At 50.4% G+C, this 17,887-nt stretch overlaps 1 protein-coding gene across 2 annotated transcripts in view; it reads right to left on the reverse strand.

Annotated features, from left to right (window-relative positions):
* The window catches only part of LOC137422857 (uncharacterized), a 68,727-nt gene that overhangs the window by 8,619 nt on the left and 42,221 nt on the right, over positions 1–17,887 (reverse strand). For both annotated transcript variants that reach the window (XM_068109442.1, XM_068109443.2), the window contains 5 exons: positions 10,152–10,356; positions 9,946–10,057; positions 9,725–9,791; positions 7,293–7,440; positions 7,081–7,162 (listed from right to left, as the gene is read on the reverse strand). In XM_068109442.1, coding sequence (XP_067965543.1) covers positions 7,081–7,162; positions 7,293–7,440; positions 9,725–9,791; positions 9,946–10,057; positions 10,152–10,356 — 614 coding nt within the window. The remainder of the gene's footprint in view (positions 1–7,080; positions 7,163–7,292; positions 7,441–9,724; positions 9,792–9,945; positions 10,058–10,151; positions 10,357–17,887) is intronic.

Raw genomic sequence — 17,887 nt, forward strand, 5'->3', positions numbered from 1 at the left:
TTTAAACCTCAGACATTTAGTTTGGTTTGCTCTTTGTTGTTGAAGTGTGCGGCGTCACCATGCCTAGATCAAAAGAGCTCTCTGAGGCCTTCAGAAAGAAGGTTATAGATGCCTACGAGTCTGGGAAGAGATTTAAAAAGATCTCCAAACAATTTGAAATCAATCATTCGACTGTCCAGAAGATCATCTACAAATGGAGAAGATTCCAAACTGCCAACTTGTTCAGGCCAGGCCGCCCCAGCAAGTTCAGCCCGAGAGCAGACCGAAGATGCTGAAAGAAGTCTCTAAGAACCCCAGAATGTCATCACGGGACCTTCAGGTAGCTCTTGCCACTGTTGATGTCAAAGTGCACGAGTCTACCATTAGAAAGAGGCTGCACAAATTTGATCTACATGGAAGGTGCGCCAGGAGGAAACCTTTGCTGTCCAGAAAGAACATCAGGGCAAGACTAAACACCTAGGCAAATTGCCAATGAACACCTAGGCAAAGACCAGCACTTCTGGAACAATGTGCTCTGGACAGATGAGTCAAAGGTAGAGCTATTTGGCCACAGTACCAGAAGACATGTTTGGCAAAAACCAAAGACAGCGTTTGACCACAAGAACCTGATACCAACTGGAAAGCATGGTGGTGGAAATATTATGGTTTGGGGCAGCTTTGCTGCATCAGGGCCTGGGCAGCTCACCATCATATAATCCACCATGAATTCTTCATTGTACCAGAGGGTGCATGAGGATAATGTGAGGCCATCTGTCGGAAAGTTGAAGCTCAACCGAGGGTGAACCTTGCAACATGACAATGACCCGAAACATACCAGTAAATCCACCAAGGAATGGCTGAAAAGAAAGAAATGGAGGGTTCTGGAATGGTCAAGTCAAAGCCCGGATCTAAATCCCATCGAGATGTTGCGGGGGGATTTGAAACTAGCTGTGCATGCAAGAAACCCCTCAAACATCGCACAGCTGAAAGAATTCTGCATGGAGGAGTGGGCAAAAATTTCTCCCAGTCAATGTCAGAGACTGGTAGACAGTTATAAGAAACGCCTACTTGATTGTTTCTGCCAAAGGGGGCAATACCACCTATTAGAGCCAAGGGTGTACTTACTTTTTCCACGTGCGAAATTTGCATTTATGTTTATTTAAATTATACAGTGGTCAGTGGACTACAAAATGTAAATGTTTCATGATATTTGTTATATTATATCACCTTTACCTATCCATATTGTTGAAATGAAGATCAAATAGCTGTATGTTGAAATATGTTGAAAAAGTCAAAACTTTACATGGGGTGTACTTACTTTTTCACGCGACTGTATATATTCTCCGTAGGCGATTCTGTGAGTATGTCCAGTGGCGTGGCTATACCCGGTCTGGGAGGGGCTTCAGAAACAAATATCCACCATTTTGTTTCCTCGCATAGGTTTGAGACCTCTTTTGTTAGGCCCGTGGTGTCTTGCTCCCTCTCAGTTTTATTTCAACTCTAATTCAATATCTCATTTCATCGCTAACATGGTTTTAGACTCGGTTGAAAAAAAACGGGAAGAAAATTCAATGAAAGTTACCGTTTATAGAACGAAATGAAATTTCAAAGGCCTGTAACATAAAGTTCATCGACTCTCCCTCACGGCTTTATCTCGACTCGAATTCACCATCACAGTCACTGAGTGGTTCAAGTCTCAGGTTCAGCTAAAGTTGAGAAAATCGGCAAAATGTATTCCAACTGCCGTTTTGAATGTGTTGACTGTTATGTGGGCACGGGGAAGGAGAGAGGGGAATGAAAGAAGGGAGGGAAAGGAGGAGCGGAGAGTGGAGGGGTGAAGGAGAGGAGAAGGAGAGGTGGAAAAGTGAAGGAGAGGTGGAAAGGTGAAGGAGAGGTGAGGGAGAGGTGAAGGAGAACATTCCCAGGACTTCGTTATTTATATTACGAGCAACGGTACCCGCCCTATGGGCGGGTCTTCAATTGGGAGGCCCAAATGAAAAGGCAAAATATCAGAAATTGAAGGCTTTTTTATTTTAAACGATTCATATATAAACATCCGTTAAATCATATCACACGCAAATCATCAAAATCTATACAGTACATGGCGCCCATTTTGAAAAAAGATTGAATTCTGCAAAACGGAAGCGGCCGCTACACGTATTTCTCAGTCGCACGTTTATGTGTGAAGAGTGCGCGCCGAATCTGTAACACGGAGGCGGCCGCCACACCTGTTTCTCAATCGCTTTGCACACGCTGCCGTGTTACTTCTGAGCCGCACGTTTATATAGGAAGAGTTCGTCAGGAGCCGATCTACTCTCCTGGTATGTAGAATTTCAACAAAAGCCACATCACTGTTCATATCAGTAAATATTATTCCATTGTGTATGGGAAAACAACATACCCTATTTTACTCCAGGATGTCCCAGGATTACCCACCCAAAATATCGTTGCGATCGGATCAACCGTTTTTGCGGTACCTTCGAACGGACGGACGGACATTTGGTGAATTATAATTATTACTTAGTAAAAATACAGCGACTGAATAATGATGTACGGGATCGAACCGAAGTCAAATTATATATTTTCATATCCCTGGGGTGCATATACAGAGTTTGTTTCAAGCGAGTCAACTCTTTTCCAACCATGGAATTAATTAGACAATACAGTACTTCAAAAATGTACAAAATAATGTAAACCAACGATGGAATACAATATTTATTAATAACGTTTGGTTTTAATCTATTTTTACTTTGTAACCAGGTAATGCCTGTTTCGTTAGGAGAGATTATATGATCCACCACTCGGTCACCGGGTTGCCCCGTGATTTTTAAAAATCATTTTACATAATTAATTAATCTATTTTAGGGGGAGTGTAACCGGGTTCGCGTGATAGGAAAATCCTTTGTGTCACAAAGGATTTCCGTATCACACGAACCCGGGTTACACTCCCCCGAAAATAGATCAATTAATTTATGTAAAATGATTTTTTTTAAATCACGGGGCAACCCGGGTGACCGAGTGGTGGATCATATACCACCCAAATAAAATGCGTTCCAGAGCTACAGGAAATAAAATCGTGAAATCTTTATTATTTTTTTGTTTTCGCACGAGTTTCCGTGTGTGTGTGTGTGTGTGTGTGTGTGTGTGTGTGTGTGTGTGTGTGTGTGTGTGTATGAATAAAAGTGATAGAATTGTGAGGAACAGAAATGAAAAGCGAGATGCGTGTGTGTGACCCACTCCCGTGTGTGTGTGAGTGTGTGTGTCCCACTCCCCCGTATGTGTGTGTGTGACCCCACTCCCCTGTGCGTGTGTGTGTGACCCCACTCACCCGTGTGTGTGTGTGTGTGTGTGTGTGTGTGTGTGTGTGTGTGTGTGACCCCACTCACCCATGTGTGTGTGTGTGTGTGCGCGAGATCCCACTCCCCCGTCTGTGTGTGTGTGTGTGTGTGTGTGTGTGTGTGTGTGTGTGAGACCCCACTCCCACGTGTGTGTGTGTGTGTGTGTGTGACCCCACTCCCCCGTGTGTGTGTGTGACCCACTCCCCCGTGTGTGTGTGTGTGACCCACTCCCCCGTGTGTGTGTGTGTGACCCACTCCCCCGTGTGTGTGTGTGTGACCCACTCCCCCGTGTGTGTGTGTGTGACCCACTCCCCCGTGTGTGTGTGTGACCCACTCCCCCGTGTGTGTGTGTGACCCACTCCCCCGTGTGTGTGTGTGTGTGTGACCCACTCCCCCGTGTGTGTGTGTGTGTGTGACCCACTCCCCCGTGTGTGTGTGTGACCCACTCCCCCGTGTGTGTGTGTGACCCACTCCCCCGTGAGTGTGTGTGACCCACTCCCCCGTGAGTGTGTGACCCACTCCCCCGTGTGTGTGTGACCCACTCCCCCGTGTGTGTGTGTGACCCACTCCCCCGTGTGTGTGTGACCCACTCCCCCGTGTGTGTGTGACCCACTCCCCCGTGTGTGTGACCCACTCCCCCGTGTGTGTGTGACCCACTCCCCCGTGTGTGTGTGACCCACTCCCCCGTGTGTGTGTGACCCCACTCCCCCGTGTGTGTGTGTGTGTGACCTCCCTCCCCCGTGTGTGTGTGTGTGTGTGTGACCCTCCCTCCCCCGTGTGTGTGCGTGACCCCACTCCCCTGTGTGTGTGCGTGACCCCACTGCCCCGTGTGTGTGCGTGACCCCACTCCCCCGTGTGTGTGTGTGACCCTACTCCCCCGTGTGCGTGTGTGACCCACTCCCCCGTGTGTGTGTGTGTGTATGTGTGTGACCCACTCCCCCATGTGTGTGTGTAAACCACTCCCCCCCGTGTGTGTGTGTGACCCACTCCCCCCGCCCGTGTGTGTGTGTGACCCACTCCCCCCGCCCGTGTGCGTGTGTGTGTGTGTGACCCACTCGTGTGTGACCCCACTCACCCGTGTGTGTGTGTGTGTGTGTGACCCCATTCCCCCGTGTGTGTGTGTGTGTGTGTGTGTGTGTGTGTGTGTGTGTGTGTGTGTGTGTGTGTGTGTGTGCGTGTGACCCCACTCACCCGTGTGCGTGTGTGTGTGCGTGTGTCCCCACTCCCCCGTGTGCGTGTGTGTGACCCCACTCCCCCGTGTGCGTGTGTGTGACCCCACTCCCCCGTGTGCGTGTGTGTGACCCCACTCCCCCGTGTGCGTGACCCCACTCCCCCGTGTGCGTGACCCCACTCCCCCGTGTGCGTGTATGTGACCCCACTCCCCCGTGTGCGTGTGTTTGACCCCACTCCCCCGTGTGCGTGTGTGTGACCCCACTCCCCCGTGTGCGTGACCCCACTCCCCCGTGTGCGTGTGTGTGACCCCACTCCCCCGTGTGCGTGTGTGTGACCCCACTCCCCCGTGTGCGTGTGTGTGACCCCACTCCCCCGTGTGCGTGTGTGTGACCCCACTCCCCCGTGTGCGTGTGTGTGACCCCACTCCCCCGTGTGCGTGTGTGACCCCACTCCCCCGTGTGTGTGACCCCGCTCCCCCGTGTGCGTAAGCCCACTCCCCCGTGTGTGACCCCGCTCCCCCGTGTGCGTGTGTGTGACCCCGCTCCCCCGTGTGCGTGTGTGTGACCCCGCTCCCCCGTGTGCGTGTGTGTGACCCCGCTCCCCCGTGTGCGTGTGTGTGACCCCGCTCCCCCGTGTGCGTGTGTGACCCCGCTCCCCCGTGTGCGTGTGTGTGACCCCGCTCCCCCGTGTGCGTGTGTGACCCCGCTCCCCCGTGTGCGTGTGTGTGACCCCGCTCCCCCGTGTGCGTGTGTGTGACCCCGCTCCCCCGTGTGCGTGTGTGACCCCGCTCCCCCGTGCGCGTGTGTGTGACCCCGCTCCCCCGTGCGCGTGTGTGTGACCCCGCTCCCCCGTGCGCGTGTGTGTGACCCCGCTCCCCCGTGCGCGTGTGTGTGACCCCGCTCCCCCGTGTGCGTGTGTGTGACCCCGCTCCCCCGTGTGCGTGATCCCGCTCCCCCGTGTGCGTGTGTGACCCCGCTCCCCCGTGTGCGTGTGTGTGACCCCGCTCCCCCGTGTGCGTGTGTGTGACCCCGCTCCCCCGTGTGCGTGTGTGTGACCCCGCTCCCCCGTGTGCGTATGTGTGACCCCGCTCCCCCGTGTGTGTGACCCCGCTCCCCCGTGTGCGTGTGTGTGACCCCGCTCCCCCGTGTGCGTGTGTGTGACCCCGCTCCCCCGTGCGTTTGTGACCCCGCTGCCCCGTGCGTTTGTGACCCCGCTGCCCCGTGCGCATTTGTGACCCCCACTCCCCCGTGCGTTTGTGACCCCCACTCCCCCGTGCGTTTGTGACCCCCACTCCCCCATGCGTTCGTGACCCCCACTCCCACGTGCGTTCGTGACCCCCACTCCCCCGTGCGTTCGTGACCCCCAATCCCCCGTGCGTTCGTGACCCCCAATCCCCCGTGCGTTCGTGACCCCCACTCCCCCGTGCGTTCGTGACCCCCACTCCCCCGTGCGTTCGTGACCCCCACTCCCCCGTGCGTTCATGACCCCCCACTCCCCCGCGCGTTCGTGACCCCCACTGCCCCACGCGTTCGTGACCCCCACTGCCCCGCGCGTTCGTGACCCCCACTGCCCCGCGCGTTCGTGACCCCCACTGCCCCGCGCGTTCGTGACCCCCACTGCCCCGCGCGTTCGTGACCCCCACTGCCCCGCGCGTTCGTGACCCCCACTGCCCCGCGCGTTCGTGACCCCGCTCCCCCGCGCGTTCGTGACCCCGCTCCCCCGCGCGTTCGTGACCCCGCTCCCCCGCGCGTTCGTGACCCCGCTCCCCCGCGCGTTTGTGACCCCGCTCCCCCGCGCGTTTGTGACCCCGCTCCCCCGCGCGTTTGTGACACCGCTCCCCCGCGCGTTTGTGACACCGCTCCCCCGTGCGTTTGTGGCCCCGCTCCCCCGTGCGTTTGTGGCCCCGCTCCCCCGTGCGTTTGTGGCCCCGCTCCCCCGTGCGTTTGTGGCCCCGCTCCCCCGTGCGTTTGTGGCCCCGCTCCCCCGTGCGTTTGTGGCCCCGCTGCCCCGTGCGTTTGTGACCCGCTCCCCCGTGCGTTTGTGACCCGCTCCCCCGTGCGTTTGTGACCCGCTCCCCCGTGCGTTTGTGACCCGCTCCCCCGTGCGTTTGTGACCCGCTCCCCCGTGCGTTTGTGACCCGCTCCCCCGGGCGTTTGTGACCCACTCCCCGGGCGTTTGTGACCCACTCCCCCGTACGTTTGTGACCCACTCCCCCATGCGTTTGTGACCCATTCCCCCATGCGTTTGTGACCCACTCCCCCATGCGTTTGTGACCCACTCCCCCGTGTGGCGACAGTTGCATTGTTCGAGTTTCCATTTATTGAAATAAGATATTGACTGTAGCTAACAAAGTAGTCCTTCAAGAATGTGTGTGTGTGTGGAAATTGTATATGGACCACAAATATAGCTCTGAGCGGAACCACATGCCTTATAATTAAATAAACCATCAAGTCTGCAGAGTTAATGGAGGTTAGCCTTCTGGGATTAAAACAGGAAGCTGTAGTACAATGTTCTTTCCAGCTACCTTTGACACCTACCTCAGATAGTTAAAGGCAACCAGTAACATTTCCGACAGAAAAACGCTTCCCACCTTCCAAAGATGGCCTTCCATCGGGGATGCACTTACGCCGTCTTCGTGTCAAAACCTTCTTGTTGCGCGCAACCACGTAATCCTATTAACGGTCAGGAAAGAGCAAGAGACAAGAAAATAAATCATGCCTTAGGGACAGGCAATACCAAAGATCCGAACATGATATTCTGACGACACCGTGGTTGTCGACGCCATGTTAAGGTTACACGTACATGCATGTACTCTGCAAGGTTCAGCTCTGCAGGCAGGTGAGTAGCGATCTCCTGAATGGCGTCCTTGTGCACAGCGCTCTTGTAATGCTCTTTTACATCATCCTCGGCCAGAGTACGAAACTTGCACAGCGGGCAACAGAACCTGAGTCTGTGCACAAGCCACGCATAGGCAGATAGAAAGGATTGACAAAGGAGCAAGCAAACGTGCATTGGATCAAGACGAGGCAACAAGCCTGCATTGTTCAATCAAAGATGGCTGTTTATACCTCAATTTAAAAAATTGGGTCCCAATCATTAAAAAAAAAAAAGTACAAGTTAGAAATATTTACACCATAATGTATGAACTCGGACGACACCAAAATGGGCAAATGTTCATTTGGAAGGAGATGTGGAGGATTTTACCTAGAATTGCTTTCCGGCAAGGTTACGTTTTTTGCAGCTGTCCACGCTCCCCACGCTATCGAAGTTAAGTAATTGTTCCCATTTGTATTTTCGTCAAAACTATTTATTTTATGGTGTGTGTACATAATTCTCAGTGTAAATTCCCGAAAATTCTCGGTGTAAATCTTTCATGCCTGAAAGATTACACCTGGCAACTCAACTGCCGAGCCCGGCAACGCAACTGCCGAGCCCGGCAACGCAACTGCCGAGCCCGGCAACGCAACTGCCGAGCCCGGCAACGCAACTGCCGAGCCCGGCAACGCAACTGCCGAGCCCGGCAACGCAACTGCCGAGCCCGGCAACGCAACTGCCGAGCCCGGCAACGCAACTGCCGAGCCCGGCAACGCAACTGCCGAGCCCGGCAACGCAGCTGCCGAGCTTGACAACGCAGCTGCCGAGCTTGACAACGCAGCTGCCGAGCTTGACAACGCAGCTGCCGAGCTTGACAACGCAGCTGCCGAGCTTGACAACGCAACTGCCGAGCTTGACAACGCAACTGCCGATCTTGACAACGCAACTGCCGATCTTGACAACGCAACTGCCGATCTTGACAATGCAACTGCCGAGCTTGACAATGCAACTGCCGAGCTTGACAATGCAACTACCGAGCTTGACAATGCAACTACCAGTTTGACAATGCAACTACCAAGTTTGACAATGCAACGACCGAGCTTGACAATGCAACGACCGAGTTCGACAATGCAACTACCAAGTTTGACAATGCAACTACCAAGTTTGACAATGCAACTACCGAGCTTAACAATGCAACAAATGAGCTTGTCAATGCAACTACTGAGCTTGACAATTCAACTACCGAGTTTGAATCAATTGTGAGTTGGGCTGTTTAAACAGAAGGCAGGGTAATGCATCAATGTGTGCACCACCCCTCGGACGGACACAAAACCGATCGTCTCGTTGTCAAACAGGGAAATTTATGGTGCATACTCATTTTCAGCGGATCTACCTTGATAATCCAGTGGATGCCACTCTATCAACCTTGAGATTGAGAAATCCAAGATGGCTGTGACTCACCCATAAATACTAAAATACAGGTATACAAGTATGAATATTGAGTGTTTTAATCAAATAAGTTCGATGTTTTTCAGGTCAAAAAAGTCAATTTTTATACTTTCAGGATGATTGGATGCTTCGATATATGGGAATCCTAGATGACCACCGGTTATCATCAACATGACAGAAAATATTTTTTTGCTTCAGATGTGAAATATTTGGATGTAAGTAGTAACACCCATGTCTATTGTCTCTCAGTATTTTGTCCCTCAAACCATCTTGGATACCCGCATATGGAAACAGCCAACCACCATGAAAGTATAAAAAGTGACTTCCTTCCACTCAATCTTCATGCTTACATCGCTGTCCTTTCGTATTTACGGGTGAGCCGTGGCCATCTTGGATTTCTCAAATTCCTCATTGCTGACAGAGTAGCACCAGCTGGATTAATTATATTAATGTAAACCTCCCCAAATATTCAAAATTTGATGAAAACAAGTATGCACCATAAAACTCCTGCTTCCCCCTCTTTCCACCAAGCTATGCATCCCGTCTGCTATTATTATCAAGTGGACATTAAAGATCGCAGGTGAGTTATCACTGGCACCCTGAACAAAAATAGGAAAGAAACATCACGCAAAAGCCTTGGCTGATGTGGTCTACGGATATCAATCACGACGAACACCTTTGGGAAATGTTACAACATACATCACCACCGTCACCACAACCACCGGCAGATAACTACCACCCTCTCACAACTACACTTCACCCTACTGAAGGAATCGAAGCAAACATCAAGAGACGCCGTTTACCATCTCGAGGAATACATTCAACGTCATTTTGCTGCCATTGTTGATACCGGAGTTGCTCAAACACAGCAACACAAGGGTTTTCCAATTCTCCCATCGGCTGTACATGGAGTTTGGACTGTACAACCAAATACCAGATTTAAAGGTTTTGTGACAGTGCAGATAACACACCTGAGATCTTCAGTTGAGCACTTGGTTTGCTTCATGTATTCCACTTTTAACTTGTCTTCCCTCTTGTCTGCAGAAAAGGAAGATAGGCCGAGTTTCTTCATGCGACATCTTATAATAAATCATTGTGGCAATGCCTACCTTTCACCCATGTATTATTTTGTATTTATACAATGGAGTTTCCGGATACAAAGCTCATCCAGATATTTATTGGAGGTAATGACCTTGAGATACGAGCGGCGGTAGTCGAGGAAACTTGCTTTGAGGAGCTTTCATCAAAGGAATGCCAGCTTTGCGCTTAACAAGAGGCAGAATGGGACCGGAGGACTGGGAAGACTGACGGCACAGATACAACCATTGGTGCTATCATTAAATGATCATTTTTACCCAATCGTTAAGCAGGAATGCAAAATGCCAAACTTGGCCTCACCAGCAGCGGACGAATGCCAGTCGGCAGGGACAAGCCTGTCCGGAACTTAAAGGGTAAAAGCGGGGGGATGGGGCCCGGTGCCGGAGGAATTCGAAGGAGAGGCTGGGGAGAAGCAGCGCTGGGAAACCAGGTTGAGGCCTGCATACTTCCAGGTCTTTGGTCCCTGCTCCATGGTACCCGAACATCAACAGCTTTGGGACTCAACCTAGATTGGTTACAACAGTGCGGAGTGATTACATTTGAAAAAGAAGAAGAAAAATTACTGAAAAGCAAAAAAAAAAAGATTACATTGAACCAAGGTGTCCGAATTACTAGATCATTGTTCATTGTGCAGCACCTAGCAAGTTTCACCAAAGTGTGTGTCCACCTTGCTATGCGCATACCTGCTTAGCCTGAATACATTCGTAATAATGTTTGGAACACACATCATTACCAAGCCGCTTCAAGGTGTGTGTGTATGTATGTATGTGTGTGTGTATATTATATATATATTGTTACGATTGTAGGGGGTAGGCAGTGATTACCTTAGTTCAGGTAGAATTGCATAGGTAGTGTGCTCAGACTGCCGTGAAGAAGAAACCCAATTCATCACAAGTAGGGATCCGGTAGACCGGATGTCGTGTAAGAGCGTATCTTCGTTCCCATCACGAGGGGTAGGGTCATGTTAATTAGTCAATGATTATGGGTAATGAATCCCCTCTATGTAATGGCCTCTGTTCTTTTTCCTCTGTTCCTTATGACACCAGCAGCACACACACACACACATAGCAAGGAAATCACGCATTTATAACACTAAATAAAAGCGACTGGGACCGGGACGTTCAACTACTGCTGGCACTGCCAGCCACGACATCGCAACACAAGCAGGCAAGGCAGATCCGGGAGGCCATGCCCCAAAGAGCAGTGATTGGTCCGGAATTTGGTTCAAGCAAGGACTACTAAGACGGCACTCGCTGAAAGGAGCAGAGACAGCCATGTCATGGGATGACGTCAGAGCCTTGAGTATAAAAGAACGCTCTCCCAGACATTTTGTTTTTTCTTCTTGGCTCATGGCTCTTCTTGGCTGCCTCTTGACTTCCTCTCGCTTGCTGGGTTTGGTGGCGAACAGTCGTGTTCCCGACGTTTTCTTCTTGGCGCATGGCTCTTCTTGGCTGTTCCTCTTGACTTCCTCGCATCTTCTGGCTTTGGCGGTGAACGGTCACGATTTGATATCTCGCTCTGCTTTGGGAGTTCACGGCAAGTGGTCGGAGTTCATAGCACTCCTGCGCTAGGGGAATTCATTGACGAGCAGGGGGAAGTGGAATGGGTGCGGCCTGCTGACTTCGCGCTCTACGGCAAGAGAGGCGGACTGCACAGGAGGCCGAGTACACGCTCGTGAGCTGTGCGGCAAAGTGTGCTGTTCCCGCCAAGGAAGCGGGGGGTTTGGACAATACCTGACGAGGTTCAAGAGCAGATCAGAGCTAAGTGCCCACAAAATAACACGCATTTATTTTAGTTCTTTTAAATTTCCCTTTGTGTGTAATTGAGTCTGCATGGGGATGTCCCGCTTAGGAATGGTATTTTTTTTTTAAAACGCATTATTTTGTTACCGGCATTTCTTAAACTAGGGCATTGCCCGTACTATATCTATATCTAAAATTATATCCCCCCCCTCTATTTACATGAAATGGTTTGGTCCAAAGCGAACGGCTTGCGAGTACGGTGACAATCCCCCCCCTCTATTTACATGCAATGGTTTGGTCCAAAGCGAACGGCTTCCGGAGTTTGGTAAAGAAATCGCCATCGCGTGCACAAACGCGCAGGAAAGCGAATGAATCGCAAATTCGGTTTTATTAGTTTTAAAACATAGTTTAACACCAACATAGTTTGCAAACGTGAAATAAATGAATACGCTCTCAAATGTGCCATCCGAGGCAGAGTGTGTCCTCCACGTTCGGCACACGCGATCGTTCGCTGCTCTCTGATTGGTTGAATCGTTTTTTGGACATAGCTCGGTAAGTAATTGTCCGATTAATATGAAACCTTGAAAAGGCACATCCTCGGGTCCCCAGCAATATACCTGGCAAGTTAAAAGTATATCGGACCCGTGGTTGTCGAGAAACAGCGGTCACAGACAAACAGACGTACAAACGTACAGACGTACAGAGATTACTGGAATTATAGATAGATAAAACCGGAATTTTTGTGCAGTAAATCCTGTGTCGGTTTTGAGTTAATCATCACAGGTGCGAAGATTGCCGGTGGACCATGAAGATTGATGGTGGTAAGCGCTTGCGGGCTCTTTCCCCCCCATGCGTATAATGAAGGTCCTCCATTGGATTGAACGCCTTGGAGTTAAAGCTGGTTTGGTCATCCGTGTCCCCCTGCGGTGTTCACTACAGGGCAGACACGCGACATACATATACATACACATATATATATATATATATATATATATATATATATATATATATATATATATATATATATATATATATATATATATATATATATATATATATATATATATATATATACAGTGGTACCTCGGCTTACGAGTTTAATCCGTTCCGTGACGGAGCTCGTAAGCCAAATCGCTCGTAAGTCAAAGCAAATTTTCCCATTCAAATGCATTGAAATGCTATTAATCCGTTCCAGCCTCAAAAAAAAAACACCAATTTTTTTTGTTAGGTGCTTTTAAATAACAAAAATGTACTTTATAAATAACAAATAATGTATAAACAAGCACGACCTCGTATATACTGTACATAATACAAGAGAATGTAAAGAAATAAACTGGTTTTATTAAGCAGAGGAGAAGAGCATGCCAGGTGAGGTGTGCGTGTTGTCGACTTGGCGAGGCAGTACGATCGTACTCCTTCTACGATATGTACGATTTTGAAGCAGAAGGAGTCCATAAAGGCTATAACGCCAGCCAAGGGCGTTACGATTATTTCAAAGCTCCGGACCTCTATCCATGAAGATATGGAGAAGTTGTTGTTTGTGTGGTTGAAGGAGAAGCAGCTCGCAGGAGATACCGTGACCGAGAGCATCATGTGTTTGAAAAGATTGAAACTCGGATATCGAGCACGGACCACGAGGTGTTTTTTCTTTTTTCTTAATCTCGGTTTCAGTGAACTTTTGCTCTGTGCTCACGTGTACTGTACCTGTACCTGTAATGGTACGTCAGAGGATGGCACCTGTTGTCATCATATTAAGTGCAAGATGTTCTGCATCTTAAGTTGGTACACCGTGGTCTTTCGGCGGTGTTTAAGCCGGCCGTCTTGGCTTCTGTCACCATTGGCATTGAGTCTTTCGATGTAGGTAGGTCGTTGTGTGCCGGTGCCTTGGCCGAATTCCTTCATTGCTGCATTGCTGCATTGTTAGCTCACCTGGTTTTTTATACCACATCTTTGGTTATCGGACCAGCGAATGACGTCATCTCCAAAGTATGGCTTATTCTCACTTGTCTTGGACGATCTTCTACTTCTAGCCTTCCACCGTGCATTTGGTGTCCACTGTACTTACTGTACAGTGCCTGGTAAAATTGATGTAATGGGTTTTTGACCGTCAACGCCATGAACCGTCATGAACCGTCATGAACCGTCATGAACCGTCAACGCCATGAACCGCTAACACTCAAAAGCCCATTTATCGCGCCTTATAAAGCAAAACGCAAACCGAAAGCCATGCCTCTCAAGCGAGGCGTGCTTCCGTGGTCACGTGATCCACAGGTGTAGCTCATTATACCCGCACGCGCGACACGCTTTGGCGGTCACGTGACCAGCCACTCTGGAGGCGGGGATCCCCGCCGATGACGTCACCGGCTGGAGCAAGGAGATTCCTCGCTCATGTATTTCGACGATTGCGTGTTTTATATCCAAGCAGAGATGCTTTCACGGCAAGATAACCGCGTGACCGGAACCGGAAGCCACAACCGGAAAATTCAAAAAAATAAATTTTTGGAGCTCGTACATCGGATCTCGACTCGTATCCCAAAGCAACAAACCGCCCGAGCGACGGCTCGTATCCCGAAAAACTCGTACGTTGGGGCACTCGTAAGCCGAGGTACCACTGTATATATATATATATATATATATATATATATATATATATATATATATATATATATATATATATATATATATATATATATATATATATATATATATATATATATATATATATATATTGTTGCGGATATGGGATTTGGCCTCCATCCATATCCGCTTGTAAATATTCCCCTATTTCCCCAACACTCCCCAACTATCCCCAATCCCCCATTCCCTAGTCCCATTGTCTGTAAACAACACTCTGTAGAACCGACCTTCCCCTTTTTCCCCCCATTAAATGTCGTGCCCAGGTTCACCGCATCTCACGTAGACAACTATAGGACATCTTGCTAGTTATTCTTAGTCTATGTCAGTTAAGGACTCGTTTCCATTAATTCTGACTCTTCGTTGCACCAGAATGTGATTGTATGGCACCAGTAGTGAGTTTAGGACCTCCCCATACCTCCTCCCATCTTCCTCATGAAACTACAACAACAACAACAACAACAACTACAACAACAGCGCGCGGGGAGTGTGCGTCCTCACTCCGGCTTGGTTAGCCGCCATTGCCCATGTGCGCCGACGGGGTTACCACGAAGGGGCTGACTGTCGGCCCCTCGTCAAGGGCGGAGCCCGGTAACCCCCCCGCACCCAATAAGAAGCAACGGGCCGATTCCATCTGGGGCGGAGCTAACGAGCCGAGGGCGGGTCACTCCCCGCTGGATATACGCAGCGACTTACCGGACGTGACGTCAGATGCGCCCCCAGCCTGAAGAGAACCAGACGCCACCTCCAGCGCGACGATACCTTCCTGCATCTTTTGGACCGCGCTATCCTGTCCCTGAGCCAAGGTGCACCTTGTGCTGTCCATCGACTACCTGCCCTTCCTTGCCATCAATCCCTGTGTGAGTCAGTCTTGTCCCGTTTATCTGTGGTCTGTCGGGAATAAGATAAGTGTGTCTAAGTGCCTACCTTCCTATGCTGTACCTCTTGTCCTTGTAATCTCAACGCTCTGCATACAAATATTATAACCTCCTCCGGAGGTCTTGAGAACTGTACCCCTGGTGTCGTGTCATCTAACCCAGCCGTTGTGTCGTTTCCTTAATTGATTTAGCATAGCGCGATTTGGCCAACGTTCGAGTGGAATCGGGTAAACTGTGCAGACACGGTCATACCAAACCGCTCGGTAAACTAACATCCAAAACCGCGTCTGTAACATTTGGTGTCGAGGAGTTGGATTCGGACCTGGGACTAAATTTGTTAGGCCCAAATTTTGGAACACCAATTGTACTATTAGAGTAACATTTGGTGTCGGGAAGTGGGATTCGATCCGGAGCGCGTTTCACGCGCTCGAAATTATAACAGCGAAATTTGATTGTGTTTTACAAAAAAAAAAAAAAAAACCCGAATTTTGAAAGTCGTGCTATGGCAGGCCAAGACGGCTGGGTTCCGGTAGAAGAGAGTGAGGCAGGGTCGATCCAGGACCAAAATGAGGGACATGAGGAGAGCGAAGCAGTGAGGGTAGCAGACGCACAAAATGGCGCCTCGCACATGGCCACGGCGACCGCGCCCGCGACCGTGGTAGCGCCGCTGGTGGATTCGAACCTTTTCCTCCTGCAAATGAGGGCCCTTATGGAACAAATGGGAGACCAAATTGTGGGAATGAGGGCTGATAGTGAGCGGTTGGGAAACCAAATGGGGGTAATGGGAGACTAAATTGGAGGTTTGAAAAACAGTATGAGGGCTGATAGTGAGCGATTAGAGGGCCAAATGGGGGTAATGAGGGACGAAGCGAGGGGTACCGGTGAGGGGTTAGACAATGGGATAAAAGAGGTAAAGAATGGGTTAATGGGAGTAGAAAACAGAATGGCCGCTCAAGAGAATCAAATGGAAGGGATGCAAAAGGGGTTAGAGGGGTTAGAAAACAGGATGGAAGGCAAATTGAGGGACATGAGGGACCAAGCGGAAAGGGAAGTTAAACAAATGGGGCAGCAGATAGAGGGGGTCAGAATGGGGGTAGAAACCAAACTGGATGCTCACAGGGAGGAAATGGAGCAGATGAGGGTGGCATCTGGGCAGGAGATGCAAGTGATGGGAGAAGAGATCAAAGGAGGTGTGAGTGAGGAGGTCGGAGGAGTGCGCGAGGAGGTGAGGCACTGTAACGAGCACATGGAGAAGGAGGTGAGAAAGGGGACTGTAAAGTTACAAGGGGGAATAGAGGACCTGACGCAGGAGGTGGAACAGCTGACGGAGGGACAAAAAGGACTAACGGAGCAGGTTCAAAGGAACACTGCGGTATTAGGAGGGTTAAAGGCGACACAGAAAGAACTAAAAGATGACTTGATAGCGACGAAGAGGGAATGTCAGATGGTACGTGAGGGACTGACAACGAGGTTGGATGAGGTGACAGAGGTAATGGAGACGAAGGACCGGCAGGTGAGGACGCACATGGAAACGGTCAAGGTAGCCTTAGAGGATGAGCTTGAGGAGACGTACCGGGAAATAAAAGAGGTGAAGCAGAAATTAGAAGAAGTGGAAGAAGGGGTGAGCGAAATTAAGAAGCGACGGAGAGGGGATAAGAAAGAGATAAAAGAGGAGATAAAAGAATTGGTCCAAAGTCTGTGTTTCGATCGTGATGATGTGCTCATTAACCGGATGAGGGATTCGCAGGTGATGGAGGAGAAGCGAAGAGGAAGAGGACCCGGTGTAAGTGGTGACCAATATGGTCGAGCGTATGATGCGCCAGGGGATTTAAGAAGCTTGGGGGTCGAGATGGACCCGGGTGTTCGTGAGAGGCCGTTGGTGAAGTGTGCGACAGGTCTGGTGTGCGAAAAAGGAGGTGTGCGAGAAAGTCCGACTCTGGGGTGTGTGAGGAAAAAGTGCGTGCCAAGGAGTGAGGGTGCTGGCGAGAGTGAGTCGGTCGTAGCGCGTGTGCGAGGGAGCACATGGAAGCGCGGTGTGGTAAGTGTTACAGAGGGTGTGACGGGAGAGTGTGTGCGAGAAAGATGTGTGACGGACAGGTGCATGGGGAAAGAGTGCGCTGTCAAAAGTAAGGAAGAATGCACACCTGTGGTGAGTGTTACAGAGGGTGTAACGGGAGAGTGTGCGCGAGAAAGGTGTGTAACGGACAGGTGCATGGGGAAAGAGTGCGCTGTCAAGAGTAAGGGTGAGTGCGTTGTCAAGAGTGGTGGTGAGAGTAGTGAGAGTGGCACGGAGCGTGAGTTGGTTGTGACAGGTGAGAAAGGAAGCACACCTGGAATGGTAGAGCGTGAGTGGGAATGCACGCTGGAATTGGTAGTGAGGCACGTGGTTGGGTGTGCGAATGAGAGCACACCTGTGATTGTCACAGAGGTGACCGAGGAAGGGGCGCGAAGAGGTGTGTTGGTGAGGTGTGCGAGCGACGAATGTGCGCCAAGGTGTTCGGTGGTCAGGTGTGTGACCAAGTCGGTGAGCGGAATGAGGGTAGCTGGGTGTGTAAGGAAAGGTATGAGCAAGCAAGGGGTAGCATATGCATGTAAGCATCCAGGTGAAGCAGCGACGGTAACCGGGTTAGAGGTTAGAGCGACTTTTAGCCGAGTCGGGCCCTCGGTGCGTGCCGGGCCTCGCTTTGAACGGCCGCGTCTGTGCTCCACTAGGCGGAGCGGGCAGCTGGATAGGAAGGGTCGTCATGGCGACCACTTTTTGTTGAGGCATTCCGGCAGGTCG

Source organism: Myxine glutinosa, chromosome 3, assembly GCF_964187855.1.
Source record: "Myxine glutinosa chromosome 3, kmMyxGlut1.1, whole genome shotgun sequence".
Lineage (NCBI taxonomy): Eukaryota > Metazoa > Chordata > Myxini > Myxiniformes > Myxinidae > Myxine > Myxine glutinosa.